Source organism: Mustela erminea, chromosome 12 (assembly GCF_009829155.1).
Source record: "Mustela erminea isolate mMusErm1 chromosome 12, mMusErm1.Pri, whole genome shotgun sequence".
In the NCBI taxonomy this organism is placed as follows: Eukaryota; Metazoa; Chordata; class Mammalia; order Carnivora; family Mustelidae; genus Mustela; species Mustela erminea.
In genome coordinates this window covers 89277556-89294826 of record NC_045625.1, presented here as the reverse complement: position 1 = coordinate 89294826, position 17271 = coordinate 89277556, and the positions used below count along the sequence as shown (strand labels likewise).

The 17271-nt window shown below is 56.1% G+C and overlaps 1 protein-coding gene across 2 annotated transcripts in view; it reads left to right on the top strand.

The window, feature by feature from the left end:
- BICD2 (BICD cargo adaptor 2) overlaps positions 1-17271 on the top strand; it is a 42246-nt gene that overhangs the window by 16187 nt on the left and 8788 nt on the right. For both annotated transcript variants that reach the window (XM_032306834.1, XM_032306833.1), the window contains exons 2-3: positions 11385-11597; positions 16969-17121. In XM_032306834.1, coding sequence (XP_032162725.1) covers positions 11385-11597; positions 16969-17121 — 366 coding nt within the window. The remainder of the gene's footprint in view (positions 1-11384; positions 11598-16968; positions 17122-17271) is intronic.

Sequence of the window (17271 nt, the reverse complement as noted above, 5' to 3'; positions counted from 1 at the left end):
AGAAAGAGCTTGGCCATGCGGAAATGCATGAGTCACAGTGTTGCCCTGGAGTCACCCGATCCCCCTGTGACGGAGTGAGTGCGGCAGCCCGGGGGCCCCTGTACCAGTTTTGACTGGGAATCTGTCAGTTGATCAATATCTGTTGAGCACCGGCTGCAGGTGGCTGGCATTGGACTGGAGTTGCTGTTTCTTCTTCATTGTGGGTCCCTTGGCTGCTTGCCCTCCCGCAAGGCAGAAGCAGGTGAAGAAGGTGTGAGCCCTCCACTCCAGGTGGTGCTGGGCCTGTGTGACCCAGTGGAGGGCTCTTGATACACGTTTGCTCTGAGATTCGGGTACAGACACCATCTTGAACCAGAAGAGGCGAGGGACACCTTAGGGGCTCCTCACTCTTCTTGAGACCATTGGTGAATCGAGAGAGTGATTCTGACCATTTGAAGGTTCCCAGGGTGCCAGGCTTTGGGTCCCCAGCTGGGGCAGAGTTGACTCTGGGAGCCCAGCAGTGTCTGTTGTCTTCCCAGACACGCAGTAAGCACATCAGAGCTGTGTAGGGCTGGGGGGGGTGGGGACAGGCAGCTGATGGGACTTGGGGGTTCCTGGGACACCCCCATCTTGGTGCAGCCTAGTGGCCCTTCAGGGAAAGGGGGGCACCCTGTGGGTGGGTGAGTGTGGGTCAGCCCAGGACTTCCAATACCAGAGGAGCCGAGAGTCCTGGATCCCAGCCTCCCTGTGGAAAGGGCTTCCTGGACTATGCCTTCCCTCCTCTGGGTTTCTTTGGAGTGGCGTGCCTTGTGCTTGCTGGCTCTGACAGCCAGACTGACTGGTCTGGGAAGGGAACTTCTCCAGCACAGCCCCGCCTGGAGGACGGCTTCCAGCCGCCTCTGCCCTGTTGATGCAGGCCCTTCTCCGGGAAGCCAGGCCCCGCCTGGAGTCAGGAGCAGGCTCCTTCTGCCTCGCCGTGCCAACCTGTTTCTGGGTCCCATGGACGGGGGTCAGAAACGAAGGGTCGGCCTCTGTGACCAGGGCGGATGACCCCACTGATGATCAGTGTCTTTGGGGGGCAGATGGGGAGGCCACTGCAGAGGAGAGGAACTGCCTTCTGGGGGCCACAGGGACTGGCCAAGCACAGGGGTGGGTGCAGTCCCTTGTGGGGTTGCTCTTCCAGCTCGACGAGTCCTGTTTCTCCTGGGCTTGGTCCCTCCAGCTGCCTCAGCACGGGGCCAGGCATGGCACGCACAGCCCAGTGTGCAGTGGGCCCTGCCACGCCCCTCCCCATGCTGCTGCCGGCCGGGTGCCCGGCTCTTCCACCGCTGAGGAGGAAGAGCTTTCTGTCCAGGGCTCCTCCTGGCCCGCCCGGTCCTGCCTCTGGGCTTTTGCCGGAGGCGTCCCTGCACCTGGCGCACCCTCATCTCCCCGGGCCTGACCTGCCGTGGGCATGGGCCCTTCGACATACACTTGGAGTTCTTGTGTGACAAGCCGCAGGGAGTGGGCGCCAGGTGACGAGGAGGGGCTGGCTCAGACCAGGGGGCTGCAGACGGCTGCTCGAGGGCCACGCCTGGCCGTGGGCCCGGTCTCCTAAACAGAGTTTTACTCCTTTGTGTGGTCCTGGCTGCTTGCACCCTGCGGGATGGAGGTGGGAGCCGTGGCCGCAGACTCGATGCTGGTGTGCTGGTCGCTCCTCGGGTCAGTTTCTGGGCTGAAGGACACCGCGTTGTTGGGAACCATGACCTTTGGGTGTGTCTGTGAAGGGATTAGCATTTGATTCCGTGTGGGCGGGCCTCAGGCAGGCCCTCTGGCCCAGCAGAGCAGAAATGGGACGGTTGAATTCTCTGTCCCGAACCTGGGACAGTGTCTTCTGTCCTCAAGCCTTCACACCCCACCTCCCGCTCTCCTGGGTCTCCTGCGTGCAGACAGCGGACTGTGGGACTTCGCTTCTGTAACTGCCTGAGCCAGTGCCTGTAGTAAATCTCTTAGGTCTGCGTCGATGTGTGTTCTCTGGGGAACCCTGAATAGTGGAGATTTGGTCTTGAGTGTGCAGCTGCTTGGGGTCTCTTCCTGTTTGCCCCCCCCATCTTTGTCCCTGCGCTGGATGACCCACCTAGTGGGACTGCCTGGCTTCTCCCTCCAGGATGGGGCAGGGTCTGAGGCTGGGGCCCCTGTAGGGACCTTACCTCCTTCAGGGGCCTGTGCCCGGAGCTGGGCCCGTGAGGGACAGGCTGATGGAGTTTCTTGCCTGGAAGGTTCGCAGACTCCCTGCAGAGAGCAGGCTCCCTGTCCCCAGTGGCTTGCTGACTTGTGTGTGGGCCTGGGTCCCAGGGACCCTTGCTGAGCCCTGGCTCTTGTGTCCATGGCCTCAGGGCAGTGGCCTGGGCATCCTGCCTGCTGCCTCAACTTCCCCATTCGGGTGTGTTTTGGTACAGATTCAGCAGCAGAACCAGGCCTGGGCTGCTGTGGCTGGCCGGGCTGCGGTCTGCTGACCTCAGGCCAGTGGTGCTTCTCGGGGTCAGCGCAGCTCTTGTCTCTCATTCTCTCTGCTTCTCTGCTCTGCTTTTGTCTCTGGCTCTCAGCCTCCTTGGGGCAGTGGGGGCCTGGTGGGGGTTGGGTATCGGCCTCCGTGTGCCAGTGGGGACTGTTGGGGTCTCGGCCAGAAATGCTGGGTGTGCGTGTGTCAGACTGTGCTCAGAACTGCACATGCCACGTCGGCCTCACACCTGGCTTGGGAAGAGGAGGTGCTGCAGCCGCCTGGGACTGGTGTGATTGCACACAGCCAAGTGAGGAGGGTCTGACCAGGGACCTGCCCTGCTCTGTTCGCCCACCGGTCCCTGCCCCCGTCCCTGCCCTGGGCCAGATTTCCACCGCTGCAGCCCTCTGCTCCCAGCTGGGCCTTCCTGCCCAGACCTTTCCGTGGCTCCTAAGGCTTTGAGAAGAGCTTGGTTCCTCCCGCCCAGCCCTTGCTCACGCTGCTCCCTCTGCCTCTGCAGGTGCCCTCTGCCTGCCTCCCCAGCCCCAGGGAGCCCTCCGCACTGGGCAAACCCAGCCTCCCCCACCAAGTCTGCCCTGACTGCAGGTGTTTGAGGTGTCCACAAGGGCGGGGATGAACTTGAAGTAGGGCTGATTCTGACCTCATGCCTGGGCTTGCGGGACCGTGTTGGGGCTTGCCAGGTGGGGTGCGCACCGCGAAGCCGTGTCCGGAACACTGTCGCCCCACCCCTGGCCAGGCCAGCCCTTACGGGAACCTCATACCAGCATGGCTGCCGGTCCCTCCAGGGCCACTAGCTCAGAGCCCAGGTGTGCATCTTGGGGCCCATCCAGAAGGGCACCGCCTTTCTTCCTCAGCACCAGGGGCCTTGGGGACCCTCCGGAGGACACTGGCCTGGGAGGTGCGCGGCAAGGCAGGGGATGCTTTGAGGGGGTGGGTCCCCACAGCTGGACACTGCCGTCCGATGGACACTGCTGCTGTGCGCTTTCCTGGGGTGGGGAGGCCGGTCTCAAGGTGGTGCACGGACTGGGTGAGGGTCCTTTGGTCAGCAGAAATTCAGTTGGGCTGAGTGACTTCGCCTCTGAGACCCCCAACCTCCCAGCCTGTGAGCTGGGGCTCGAGCGCGGGAACAGGGTCCCCCAGCTGGGGCGGTGAGCACAGGGGATGGGGATCCCCCGCTGGGGTGGTGAGCGCAGGAGATGGGAGGGACGAGGTCCCCCAGCTGAGGCAGCAAGCGGGGATGCCTTGTGATAAACAGCTCCCTAGAGCTGTCATTGAGTGAGCCTTGGGGGAACGAAGCAAGGTGGGGAGACGGAGCTCCCCCTGCCGGCCTCCTGCTGCCATTTCAGCGTGGTTTCGCAGCTGTTAGAGATACCCTGCAGGACTGTCTGGACACAGGTTCTGTTGAGCACCTGGGAGTGGATGGCTGTGCCTTTTGTCAGGTGTCTGCTCGCACAGCGGCGTTGGCCAGGGCAGATGTTCTCGTCTACGCCCCTCCTACGGGTGTGGTGGCATCTCCCTAGTCCCTGATTCTTTCCTGGATGTGTGTCTTGGGGGAATTGTCTGTTCAGTTCTTCTGCTCATGTTTTAGGGGGCTGTTGCTCTTACTGAGTTTTGAGAGCTCTTGTATCTCAGATGGAAGTCCTTTATCGGATGCGTGATTTGCATAGACTTTTGTTCAGTCTGTGCCTTGTCCCTGCGTTGTTCTTTTTTTTTTGTTAATGAAAAGAGTTCTAGAGATGGATTGCACAACAGTGTGAATGTCATCAACGCTCCTAAACTGTCCCCTTAAAAATGGTGAAGATGGTTGGGGGAAATTGGAGGAGGAGACGAACCATGAGAGACTGTGGACTCTGAAAGACAATCTGAGGGTTTTGGAGGGGCGGGGACGGGGGTGGGAGGTTGGGTGAGCCTGGTCGTGGGTGTTATGGAGGGCACGTATTGCATGGAGCACTGGGTGTGATGCATAAACAAGGAATTCTGGAACACTGAAAAGAAATTTAAAAAATAAATAAAAATTAAATAAAAATAAAAATAAAGTAAAATACAAAAAAATGATGAAGATGGTGAATTTTATGTTCAACTAAAAATAGTTTCCTGATTTTAAACAAAAGGTGCTGGTGAATTACTTGCTGTATCATTATTTGACTCTCTTTCTGGCAGTGCCTTTTGTCTAGGAGTCTTACTTTGCCCTTAAAGTAACCATACCAGCTTTCTTAGTATTGCTTGGTGTGTCTTTTTGTTTGTTTACTGTCAGCTTTCTTTGTCCTTATTTTTGTTCTGTATGTGTATTGTTAGTAGCATATAGTTGGAATTTGTTTGGGTGTAGATTCTCGTATCCAGTTTGAGAATCTTTTTAAGATCTGTGTAGTTAGCAGAGGTGGAGAATCTCCACGCTGAGTGTGGAGCCTAACATGGGGCTAGAACTCACAACCCTGAGATCATGACCTGAGCTGAAACCAAGAGTCTTATGCTTACTCTGCTGTTCCACCCAGGTGCCCTGTTTGGTTTTTTAAACTGTAACATGGGTTCCCAGGGTCTTCAAAAGTAATGTGTATTTATGTTTCTCATTAAAGTATGTGAAAATAAAGAATTTAGATCGCCAAAACTACTATCTTAATCTTATAAACAAAGACCTTGAAAACTCAATAGAATTACCTTTTTAAAATTACCTTTCTTTTTAACCATTTCCAGCTCTTTGCCTCACCACTAATAACCACTGATCCGTTCTCTGTGTCTGTGACTGTGGCTTTTGGTTTTTCTTAGAGTCCACATATAAGAGAGATTGTGCGGTATTTCTGTCTGATTTTACTGCATTTTGCCTAATGCCCTCGAGAGTCTACCCTTCTCTTACCTTTCAAACAACAGAAGGTCTTATTTTTTTTTTTTTTAAGATTTTATTTATTTATTTATTTGACAGAGAGAGAGATCACAAATAGGCAGAGAGACAGACAGAGAGAGAGATGAGGAGAAGCAGCCTCCCTGCTGAGCAGAGAGCCCCATGCGGGACTCGATCTCAGGCCCCCGGGATCATGACCCAAGCCGAAGGTAGAGGCTTAACCCACTGAGCCACCCAGGTGCCCCTTATGACCCATTTTAAATTAATTTTCAAAATGCTGTAAGATAGGGATTGAAGTTGATTTTTTGCATATTGATATTCATTCATTCCAGCACTGTTTGTTACAAGGTTATCTGTTTGCCACCAAATGGCCTAACTATTGAAATCAGGTCCTTCTACTATGTTTTTCTTTTGAAGTCATTTTGGTTATTCTAGGTCATTTTAATATCCATGTGAATTTTAGAATCAGCTGATCAATTTCTACCAAAAATGCTGGGATTTTGATTGTCATTGTGATGAATTGAAAGATAAATTTGTGGAGAATGGACAATATTAAGAATATTGGTATATTCTTGGGAAGCCTGGGGAGCTCAGTCCATTAAGCATCTGCATTTGGCTCAGGTCGTGATCCCAGGGTCCTGGGATGGAGTCCCACATAGGGCTCCTTGCTCAGCAGGGAGCCTGCCTCTCCCTCTGCCTGCTCTTCCGGTTCTGCCTGCAGCTCTCTGTGCTTCTGCTCTCTGACAAATAAATAAAATCTTGAAAGAAAAAAAAAGAGAATGTTGTTATATTCTTTTGTTCTTGTTGTTGTTATATTCTTAACACTGGGTGGCTCAGTTGAATGTCCAGCTCTCGACTTTGGCTCAGGTCATGATCTCAGGGTTCTGAGATCGAGCCCCGCATGGGCTCTGCACCAGGTGTGGAGCCTGCTTGGGATTTTCTCCTCTCTGTCCCTGCTCCCAGAGCATGTGTGTGCTCTAAAAAAAATTTCTTTTTGAAGATTTTATTTATTTTTTTGACAGAGAGAGACACAGTGAGAAAGGGAACATAAGCAGAGGGAGTGGGAGAGGGAGAAGCAAGCTTCCCTCAGAGCAGGTAGGCCAATGTGGGACTCGATCTCAGGACCCTAGGATCATGACCCAAGCCGAAGGCAGGCATTTAACCAGTTGAGCCACCCAAGGTTCCCAGCATTGAATATTTTTGATGCTATTATATGTAGCTTTTTAAAAATTTTCACTTTCTGATTGTTCATTCCTCGTCATTCCTTGTATGTAGAAGTGTTTGATTTTTGCTACATTGATCTTGTATCTTGCAACCTGGCTAAACTCATTCTCACTAAAGAACTCTTCATGGGGGCGTGTGGGTGGCCCAGTCAGTTGAGCATCAGCCTTTAGCTCAGGTCATGGTCCCCAGGACCATGGTCTTGGCCTCAAGCTCCACGTTAGGCTCCCTGCTTGGTGGGGAGTCTGCTTCTCCTGCTCCCTCTGCCTGCCGCACCCCCTGCATGTGCTCTCCTGTCTCTCTGTCAGCTAAAAAAGTGTTCTTTTAAAAAGATATTTATGTGGGAGAAAGAGAGTGTGTGCAGGAGCAGGGGCAGAGGGGGAGAGAGAATCCTCAAGCAGACTGCACTGAGCACGGAGCCTGACCTTAGGGCTCAGTCCCACGACCCTGGGATCATGACCTGAGGCGAAGGTGGACACTTCACTGACTGAGCCACCCAGGTGCCCCCAGATAAATAAATCTTAGAAAAAAAATATTTTCTCCTATTGCATAGCTTGTCTTTTCACTTGATAGTGTCCTTTGATACACAAATGTTTTAATTTTGATGAAGTTCAGTTTATTTTTGTTGGTTTTGCTCATGCTTATGGTATCAATATTAGGAATGCCAGTGAGGTCACAAAGATTGATCCCTATTTTTTTTTCCTGAGTTTTAGTTGTAGTTCTTGTGTTGAGGTCTCTGATCCATTTTGAGTTAATTTGTGTATATGATGTGAGGTAGGGATTCGACTTTATTCTTTGCACAGGGCTATCCATTTGTTCCAGCACCATTTGTTGAAAACCTGTTCTTTCATCACTGAACTATCTTTACCCTTGTCAGAAATCAGTTGACCAGGGGCGCCTGGGTGGCTCAGTGGGTTAAGCCTCTGCCTTCTGCTCAGGTCATGATCTCAGGGTCCTGGGATTGAGCCTTACATCAGGCTCTCTGCTCAGCCAGGGAAACTGCTTCCCCTGCCCTCTCTGCCTGCCTCTCTGCCTACTTGTGATCTCTCTCTCTCTCTGTCAAGTAAATAAATGAAAAAAAAAATCAGTTGACCACATATGTAGGGGTTTATTTCTGGACTCTTCTGTTCCATTGGGCTATACTGTCTTAATGCCAGTATCACAATGTCATGGTCACTGTAGCATTAAGTTTTGAAATAGAGAATTTGAGTCTTCCTGTTCCGTTTTTAATATTGTTTTAGCTATTTTGGGCCCCTTGCAATCCTGTATGAATTTCCATTTCTGCAAAAAAGACCATTGGAATTTTGGTAGGGATTGCATCGAGTCTCTAATTCATTATCTTAAAGGGCCTTTAACAATAAAGCAAGTCTTATATTTATTCTGTGATTATCATTTCTGGTGCTTTTCGCTCCTCCTTCTAAATCTAGATTTCCGTCTGGTACTGTTTATCTTCTGCCTGAGCGATTTTATTTAATGTCTGGTGTGCAGGTGGTAAATTCTTTCAGCTCTTATCTGTCTGAACTCCCTTTCTGGGGTTTTCACTGGGTGTAGCCCCCTCGTTAATAGGTTTGCTTTGTTTTGCTTTCTTGAGGTGGTTTCTCCAGGTGGTTCCGCTGTCTTCTGGCCCATCAGAGAAATCTGCTGTCATCTTGTACTTGCTGCTTTTCTCTGGGTGAATTTAGCGTGTCCTTTCCCTCGCTGGTTTTAGGCAGTTTTGTGGTACCCTTGGTGTAGTTTCTCTCATCTTGTGCTCCGGGGTGGATGAGCTGCTACCGTCTGTAGGTCTGTAGTTTCCATCAAATTTGGAAATTCTTGAGCCATTATGATTTTTCAAGGACTTATTTATCCTCACCCTTTCTCTTCCCTGGGACTCTGGTTTCTCTGACCCACAGCTCACTCTGAGCTCTCTGGTTTTTCAGTCTTTTTTTCCGTGTGTTTTATTTTGGGTAGTCTTGGTGTTGCTGCTTCAAGCTTACTAGTCTTCCACATTGTGTAACTGGCTGCTAAGCCCACCTGTTGCCCCACTCACGTCAGTTTCTGTACTTCCATCTTGCAAGTCTTCTGGGTCGCTGTTGATGTGATCGGGGTCTGGTCTGTATCCTGAACCCGTGGAAATCAGTCTCCTGGCTCTCATCTTGGCAATGGTGAGCTCCTCTCCCAGTGACGGTGAGCTCTCCCTATTGTGGTGGACTGGTTTCCCTTTTACGGCATTGGGAACTGGTGCTGTTAATTCCTGTGTGGGTTCCCAGGCTTTGTTCTGGGACATACTTTGATGCCTTCAGGTTGTGCCCATCAGCTTTGTTGGTCAGGACCAGAGAGCACTTAACGGGCTCTGTGTCTTTGCCTCCAACCCCCACCTCCTCCTGTTGGCTGCCAGTGTGGCTCTCTCACGGGTTTGCACCAGTTGTGCCTTTTGCCTGCCATCTGCCACTTCTGCTGCTTTGTCCGCCACCTTGCAGCACCGCCCCTCCCCAAAGGTCTGCGGCATGCCCACCATTGTCTGTCTGTTGGTGCCTCACCCAGAGGTCCTTTTGTGGGGGGACGAGGGCTGTCACGGAGCTCACCTGAACCCTGCCCCTCACTCTCTGTGCTTAGTCACAGAAAGTTCCCTGTTAATGGTAACTTTTGCTCACGGGAGCCAGATCAGTGCCTGTGACTGTTTTATTAGCTCAGCAGGATGTTTAAATCTCCAGCTCTGTTGTCTCAGTGCTTGAGGGCTGGGCTGGGGCCTGGGCGGAGGTGCAGATTTGAGCTGAGCCTGGCAGGCCTGGACGTGAGTGTGCACACACCTGTGTGCGTCACAACATTTAGCTGTCTCACCTTAGGACAGCCTCTGGTGGTTGACCCACTGCCTGGTGAGACGTCTACACTCCAGCTTGGGGTTCAGGAGTGTGTTGTACTCTGGTCGCCCAGTCAGGCTGGCCTGGAGGCTTGGAGATACAGCTCTCATTCAGGGCACCTGCCTCACGGGTTGGGTCCTTCCTGTGCCTCCAGAAGCCTGGCGGGGTCTGGCACAGCCCAGGCTGGTGTGCAGCTGGCAGTCCGTACCGCCACCGGTTGGGCCGGGCCCTGTGTGGGCATGAATCTGGGCTCTGGTCTTTCATTTGGGCCGGGGACGGAGGAGGACACAGCATCGGGAATCAGAGCTGAGCCGACGTGGTTTGAAAGGAAACGGGTTTTCACAGAGTGGGCCATGCTGGCAGCTGGGGGCAGAAGAGCAGGAGCCGTCCTTGGGAAGGGGAAGACCCCACGTCATCTACCAGTCCACCACAGCTTTCTACGTTTTGATTTTTTTTTTTTCAATATTTTTTTATCTGGTTTTTTTTTTTTTTTAATTTTTTATTTTTTTAAGATTTTTTTTTTATTTATTTGACAGGCAGAGATCACAAGCAGGCAGAGAGGCAGGCAGAGAGAGAGGGAGAAGCAGGCTCCCTTGCGGAGCAGAGAGCCCGATGCGGGGCTCTATCCCAGGACCCTGAGATCATGACCCAGGCCGAAGGCAGAGGCTTAATCCACTGAGCCACCCAGGCGCCCCTGTTTATCTGTTTTTAAATCAGAGAGAGTGAGCACAAGCAGGGGGAGTGAGAGAAGGAGAAGCAGGCTCTCTGCTGAGCAAGGATTCCCCATGTGGGGCTCAATTGTGGGCCCCAGGATCACAACTCCAGCGGGAAGGCAGCCGCTCAGCTCACTAAGCCGCCCAGGCGTCCCTTGATTTTTTATATCAGAAAGGATCCTGCTCGGTAACACCCTTATCTTTATGCATATTTTCCCAATTGTTTTCTTAGAGTTCCTGGACTTCTTATCAAATAGCAAATACGTAAAAATGCCCTTGTTTCTCTGCAAGAAATAAACACATCAACTCCTTCTTTGGTAGCTCTCCCTGGATTTTGTTTTTCTTCTGTGAGCCGGGAGCCCTATAGAGAATCTGCATAGCGTGGCCACTGGGAAGGGGGCCGCTGCGGGGGACATACACAGGCCCCTGGGAGTTGTGTCCTGGGGACTGCGGCTGTGCGGAGTGGCTGGACGGAGGCACTGGGTGGGGGCCACAACCAGCTCAGGACCGAGGCTGTGGACTGGGTTGGCTATACCATGCCAGGTTGTGCTCCCCTTTGAGGGCTCCTCCCTGAGCCTGGGGGCAGGGCCCCCTTGCCTATTGCAGCCCAGAGCCCTCCCTGGATCTGACAGTTGGGGTGGCAGTGCCCTCTCCCCTCTGTCTGGTACTTTCTGCTCTTTGCCCAGGTCCTAGTCTGTTGACTGGTTCTGAGTATCCCGGTTCATGGTCCTGTGCCATCACTAGGCCCTGGCCTGGTCTCATACCCTCCCAAGCCTCCCTGGTCTCCGTGTCCTCTCAGGATGGGTGAATAGAGTGCTCAAGATCAGGCAGTGGAAGGGTGCCTCCCTGAGCCTCAGTTTCTCCATCTGGAGTGGGGCAGGAGGTGCTTTTGGCGTCTCAGACCTGCCCTGGTTCTAGGGTAGGAGTCCCCTGCCTGGGCCCTGGGTCAGCAGCCTGACTCCCAAAGGGGGCTGTTCTGCTGCGCACCCCATTTCCACCTCGTCTCTCTCGGCCCCCAGCCACTCCCTGTGCTGGGTCCGGGTCCTGCCCTGCCTGGCCCACCTCGGCCATCAGCCCCTCCCAGCTCCTCTTCGCCGTCACCCCCACCTGCAGCCTGTGTGGCCCTTAGGTGTCCAGTACCCCCCCAGTGGCCAGTGGCCCCCATCTAGCTCCCCCCATGTCCCATCACGTCCTCCCCCGATGTCCAGCTTGTGTGCACTTGAGTGAGCAGAGTGTCCTGCCACAGGGCCGGCCAGCGTCGGCCTCTCTCTTACGAGCGTGTGGTCTCTGCACAGGCGTTTGGACAGGCGCACACGAACCACAAGAAGGTGGCGGCGGACGGCGAGAGCCGGGAGGAGAGTCTGATCCAGGAGTCGGCCTCCAAGGAGCAGTACTACGTGCGCAAGGTGCTGGAGCTGCAGACCGAGCTGAAGCAGCTGCGGAACGTGCTCACCAACACGCAGTCGGAGAACGAGCGCCTGGCGTCCGTGGCACAGGAGCTGAAGGAGGTGACGGGCGCGCCTGGTGGGGTGGGGGCGAGTGGTGCCACCGCCCTCAAGATGGGGTGGGCGAGCGACAGGGCCGGCACATGTGGCCACGAGCCCGTGTGAGCGAGTCCTGGCCATGGCCTCGGGACCCCCGGGTTCTCATCCAGAAGGGCAGGGGGCCTTGTTCTGGGCCGCAGGGAGACCCACTGTCTGCCCTCTGTTTCCTTCAGGGGTGACACAGGTGACCAGAGGGAGGGATGGTTGTCCGTTTCACGCTTCGGACGGGAGGGTATGGAGCAGTCAGGGTCCCACGGATCCAGGAGGGGACTCCAGCGAGCTCTGGGACAGAGCCCAGGATCTGGCAGCAGGGGGAGCAGTCACTGCCCCTGGTTGGGGTCAGAGGTCACCAAGGCTTGTGGGCCTGGGAGGAGCTTGGCTTGGATCCTGTTGTGGAGCCAGAGTGCATGATCTCACTTCCTCCCACGGGATCACCCGCCTTGGGATGGGAGGAGGGTTTGACCTTACTGAGGCGGTCTCAGCCCCTCCACTGGCCAGGCTCATTCCACTCTCCTCCTCTTCCAGAAGGGCTTGTCTGGCTGTCTGGAACACCCTGGGGACCTGCTGACTCCTGGCTGTGTGCGTCAGGAAATTAGCTCAGCTGGTCCCTCGTGAGACCAGGTTTGGTGGGGCTGGGATTCCTGCTCTTCCTGTTGGTGCTTCAGGAGGAGGCCTGCCCACCCCACCCCATGCACCCTCAGCCGCCTCTTCCTCTCAAGGCCCTGCTTCTTGCCCCGTCAGCCCCACTACTCCCTGCTCAGACCAGGATCCGCTCCCTCGCCAGCCCTGTCTGTTTCCTGTTCTGAACTCTTCTGCTGATCCTGGGGGCATGTGGCGTCTCCTCCCTTCCCGGAGGCTGGCCCGGGAGGCTCAGGCCCACTTCAGAAGCCTGAACCGCAGGAACACAACACCAAGCGCTGTCCCCAAGAAGTGCGGCCCCGTACCTGCTTTTGTGGGATATGCACTGCAGGTCGTGCGGGGTCACCCCAGGGGACACCCCTTCCGTGACGATAGCTGTCCCTCCTGGTGCCTGGGCTTGCTGCCATCCGTGTGGCCTCTGACCAGACCACCCGTGACAGTCAGCTTGTGTCTAGCCCCCAATGTTAACTTTCCAGGGGCATCCAGTGGCCTCTGTCATGTGACTCGTATAACAGATGTGCTTAGCTCATGGGACAGCCTCAGCTGCCCCAGAACAACTCCTTTTGGCGAGCCCGTGGGCATCCACGTACTTCGCTCATCTCATGGATGGCGAAACCAAGGAGCAGCTCTGGGGTCCTGACCTCTGACTTCTGTGCTGTTGTGTGGGTGGGCCCAGCTAGCATCTGTCCTGGGACGTGGCCTTGAGCCTCATTTTTGCATATGAAGAAGCAGAGTCCCCGGGAGTTGGGCATGGCCACAGCTGGCTAGAGGCAGAGTCCAGTCTCAGGCACACACCGAGGCCTTCCAGAGAGGTGGGGGCTACTCTTGAGAGGTGGGACTGGGTTGGTGAGGGGTCAGCCTCATCTGCGCTGTGGCGCCCTGCCAGGTCATCTCTTTGTCGTGGCAGGCCCTGTCCTTGCTGCCCTGGTGGACCCCCTGTGTCTAGGGCCCCAGAATAAAGGACAGAGTTGTCGCAGCAGACATCTGTGCTCCCTGTCACCCAGGGCAGAAGCCAGGAAAGGCTTGATTGCCGCTGTGGTGGTGTTGGGCCACCCAGAGCCCGCTGGAAGGAAGCGAGGCGTCTGGTCACAAGGTGAGGCGTCCAGCACAGACGGGTGCTAGGGGCAGGAGCAGCCTTGTCAGGCGCCAGGTGGGTCTTCAGCGTGGGGTGGCCCCCAGCCCAGGGTCTGGGAGATGGGGGGACTGTCACATGGGCAGATAGCCTAGAAGCAAGAGGAGGGGACGTGGGTATGTTGAAGAGGCCACAGGGGTGGAGCCCCACACAGGAGGAGGACCGGGAGGCCTGTGTGGGTCTGGAGGGAATGGGTCCCATGAGGAAGTGCTCGTCCTCCTGGGGAGCAGGGTACGATGTGCAGCAGCCCACCAGGAGATGAGGTCAGTTGGGCAAGGCTTGTCTGTGGAGAGGCAGGTGTCTCCTGACAGCCTGCACAGGGCAAGCTCACCCGAGCCTTGGCCTCTGCCGTTACACGCGGAGAACACTTAACCTGCCCAGGCACTTCAGGAGGCCCTGCGCAGCCGGGAGAAGGTGGCTCCTGGTCGCAGGCAGGCCCACCTGCCACCCCAGCCTACCCCCTTTTAGAGCTGGCCCTTCTGGTGACGGCGGCTGTTGGCATGGGGCTTCCTAGGAACTCCAGTAAGGTGTCAGTCTCACAGGCGCCTCGGCTGCTGTGCGTATGACACAGCTGTGGACACTTGCTGTCGCAGCAGCAGCCGCAGGGCTGGGCCCATCACAGGACTCTGTTTGCCCGGAGACAGCAGGTCCAGCCTGGGTCATCGCTTACCACCTTCCTAGAACCCACTGGGAGAAAGGGAGAGGGAAGTACAGCTGAGCGCCTGCAGGAGAGAGTCACCACCTGTGAGACCCCTTTGTGTCCGTCTGATCGGCTTGTGTGGTTGTCACAGGCCAAGTGAGGCTTCTTCCTCGGTTCCCTCTCCTGATGCTCCTTCCTGCCTCTCGCTCCTGGCTCCTCCTCCCACCACCCGGAGCTCCTGCGGCTGTGGCCCAGGCTGCAGGACCCAGGACCTAGGGCGTTACCACTGCTCTGGAACCTTCCAGGCAGGGCATCTCCCAGCCATGACTCCCCTCCTCTCCCTCCAGCCTTCGCTCCCCCAGCATGCACACACACACCTGGGGTGCCTCCCTTCTTGGGGTAGACAGGGAGGGTGGGCACAGCCCTGGCTGGAAGGACAAAGGCCTGACCTACCAGTGCCTCCTGCCCTGAAGGTGCTGCTCTGGCTGTGTGAGGACAGCCGTTTGGTCCAGGGCAAGTTCCGCCTGCCATTCCCCATGGGCCTCCTCAGGGTTTCCTCAATGGAGGGGAGTATCTGCTCCCAAGTTCTCCTCAGAGTCCCTGGGGGCTGAGGTGGGAGCATGCTGACGGGCTGGGGGCACTGAGGGGCATGGAGAGGGTTTGCTGATGAGGAACCTGAGGAACCCACGCGTCCACCTTCTCCAGCCGGCCTGCATCGTCGGGGCAGAGGGTCACGTGTTTACTGCCTGTGCCCATCATAAGGCCGCCATCGACAGGCTGTCTGGGAAAAGATGCTTACTTTGGGGAAAACCAAAGCACGTGGTGGCCAGTTGGAGCTTGTCGGAGCCCTCAGAGTTGGGTGTGTGCTGGGCAGAGGTGCTGTGTCTGCTGCAGGCATCTGGATCCTGTAGCGTTCCCAGACGGCGCCCTCACCTGCCGCATGCGTCCTGGGCCAATCTGTTGAGCTTGGCGCCCCTGACCTCTCCGCCCATGGGGCCCCCTGCCCTTTGTCAGCCCAGGTGCTTGTGATGGGAGGCTGTGTTGTCATTTTTAGCAACAGAGCAAGATGGGATGCGGCTCCCTGTGGGCCCATCACCCTGAGTTGGGAAGGTTGTCCCGGCCGTGGGGGGAGCTACCCCTCGTGTCTCTTTCTGCAGTCTAGAGGGTAGGCAGCTGCGGGGTTCCGGCTCTGGCTTCCATCCCGAGTGGTGGCGGTGTCAGGTCGTATCACGTGTGTTTGGGCACCTCTTGCACCCCAGGTGAGAGAGGGCGGGGTAGGCAGGGCATTTCTGGAGACGCAGAGCAGGCATGTGCCTGGTGTTCATGGGAAGTGAGGAATTCTGGGCAGGGGTGACCGTGCTGCCTGGAGCAGACGGAACCAGCGGTGCGTGCACGTTCCACGGAGTTCTGTGTCAGTCAAGGACACGGGCTGTGTGTGCCTTTAGTGCACCAGGGCCCCCACGTGCAGTCTGGAGTTCAGGTTTTGGGGCTCGGAGGGTCTGGGAGCCCAGGCTGGCCTGTGCACCCCCTCCTCCCTGCCACCATCTACTGTTTCTGTCCACCTCAGGGCCCTTGGGTTTTGAAGGTGGTTATTGAGCTTTACGTAAAGCCTGTGTGGAAGAAGAGGAGCGGATCTTGCTCGGGACTGTGCTCCCCGTGCCACCTCCTGTGTCCTCCCCCACGGAGCAGACAGGTGGTCTGAGCAGGTGCGGCAGGCCGGGGTGGGCTGAGCCACTAGTGGGGAGCACCCGGCATGCTGTAGCCATGTGGACGTGGCAGGCCCACGGTCACGGTTCTTACGAGTCCGTGATTGTGGCGGTAGGGAGGCGCTCCAGCGCCGCACAGCAGGGGAGAGGGTTGGCTTCGTGTAAGGATTTAGCTCAGGTGAGTGAGGGTGGTGGGCCAGTGGCGGGACACCCAGGGAAGGGCTGAGATTACAACTGGAGTCTGAGGGGTCTGGAGGCAAAATTCCTCTTTCCAGAGCATTCTAATCTTTTCTTTGGGGCTTGGAACCGATGGGAGGAGGCCCGTCGTGGAGGGTGCTCTGCTTCTCTCAGAGTGTGCTGATCAGACGTCGCTCTGACCTGTATCTAGCGTGGTGGCGTCGCGTTTGCCCAAGTGCGTGGATGTGGGGGCCTCGCCATGTTGCCACAGACGTTAACCCTGACAGTTAACAAGGGCAGCAACCAAGGGCTGTGCGAGCGCTGAGCTTGTGTGGGGCTTTGTCAGGGATTTCCAGCTGCCTCTCCAGTGAGTGACAGTGTTTTCTCACGTTGCCACTTGGACCGTATCATTTTGCATATTTTTGCCTGTTCAACAGGAGTTTTGCTTTCTGGGTGAGTCTTGCTTTTCTTCAGCCTGTCCCGTGCTGTGTGTTCGTTCTGGTGTCGCTCTTGGCCACCGCCTCGGGTCACTTTGCCAGAGACTCCTGTAGTGAGTTGTCAGGTGCTTGACACTGGATTACCCCCCGTCTGTTGCTTTCCTTCTTGCCCTCTGGTCCTGTTTCATCTAACCCATCCAGCGTTGCTGGCACGCGTGTGCCTGCGTGGAGTCTTGGGGTCTTGTCTACAGAGCCCAGCACAGTGGAGAGGCCGGTTCGCGAGGAGCAAAGGCAAAGGGGAGGCCCGGGGGTGGCGCCGGCCTGAGGAACAAGATGCCACCTGGGGTGTGGACACGGGACAGGTGGGAGATAGTTTGTCTAGGGATCATTTCCGCCCCCAGGGATGTCAGCGACGTCTGGAGACCATTCTGTTTGTCACAGTGTGGGAGGGAACTACGAAATGTCCTGTCACATACAGGACAGCCCAGAATGTCACAGGGACGGAGGTCAAGGGACCCAGCCAGGTCCTGGCACAGCTTCGTGGCTGCCAGCGCCAGCGGGACCAGCCGTGGCCAGCTGCCCACACTCAGCTTCCTCTTGGCAGATCAACCAGAACGTGGAGACGCAGCGTGGCCGCCTGCGCGATGACATCAAGGAGTATAAGTTCCGAGAGGCCCGCCTGCTGCAGGACTACTCGGAGCTGGAGGAGGAGAACATCAGCCTGCAGAAGCAGGTGTCTGTGCTCAGGCAGAACCAGGCAAGTGTCGGGTTGCAGCCTCGGCCCCTCGCTTCGCGGCTCTGGTCTGCAGGCGGTGCCCTGCCTTCTTGCCCATCGCCAAGCCCAGGGCCACACAGCACATTGCTGTGGACTAAGGGGTGTGGGGTCAGGACCTGGCTTCTCCTGGAC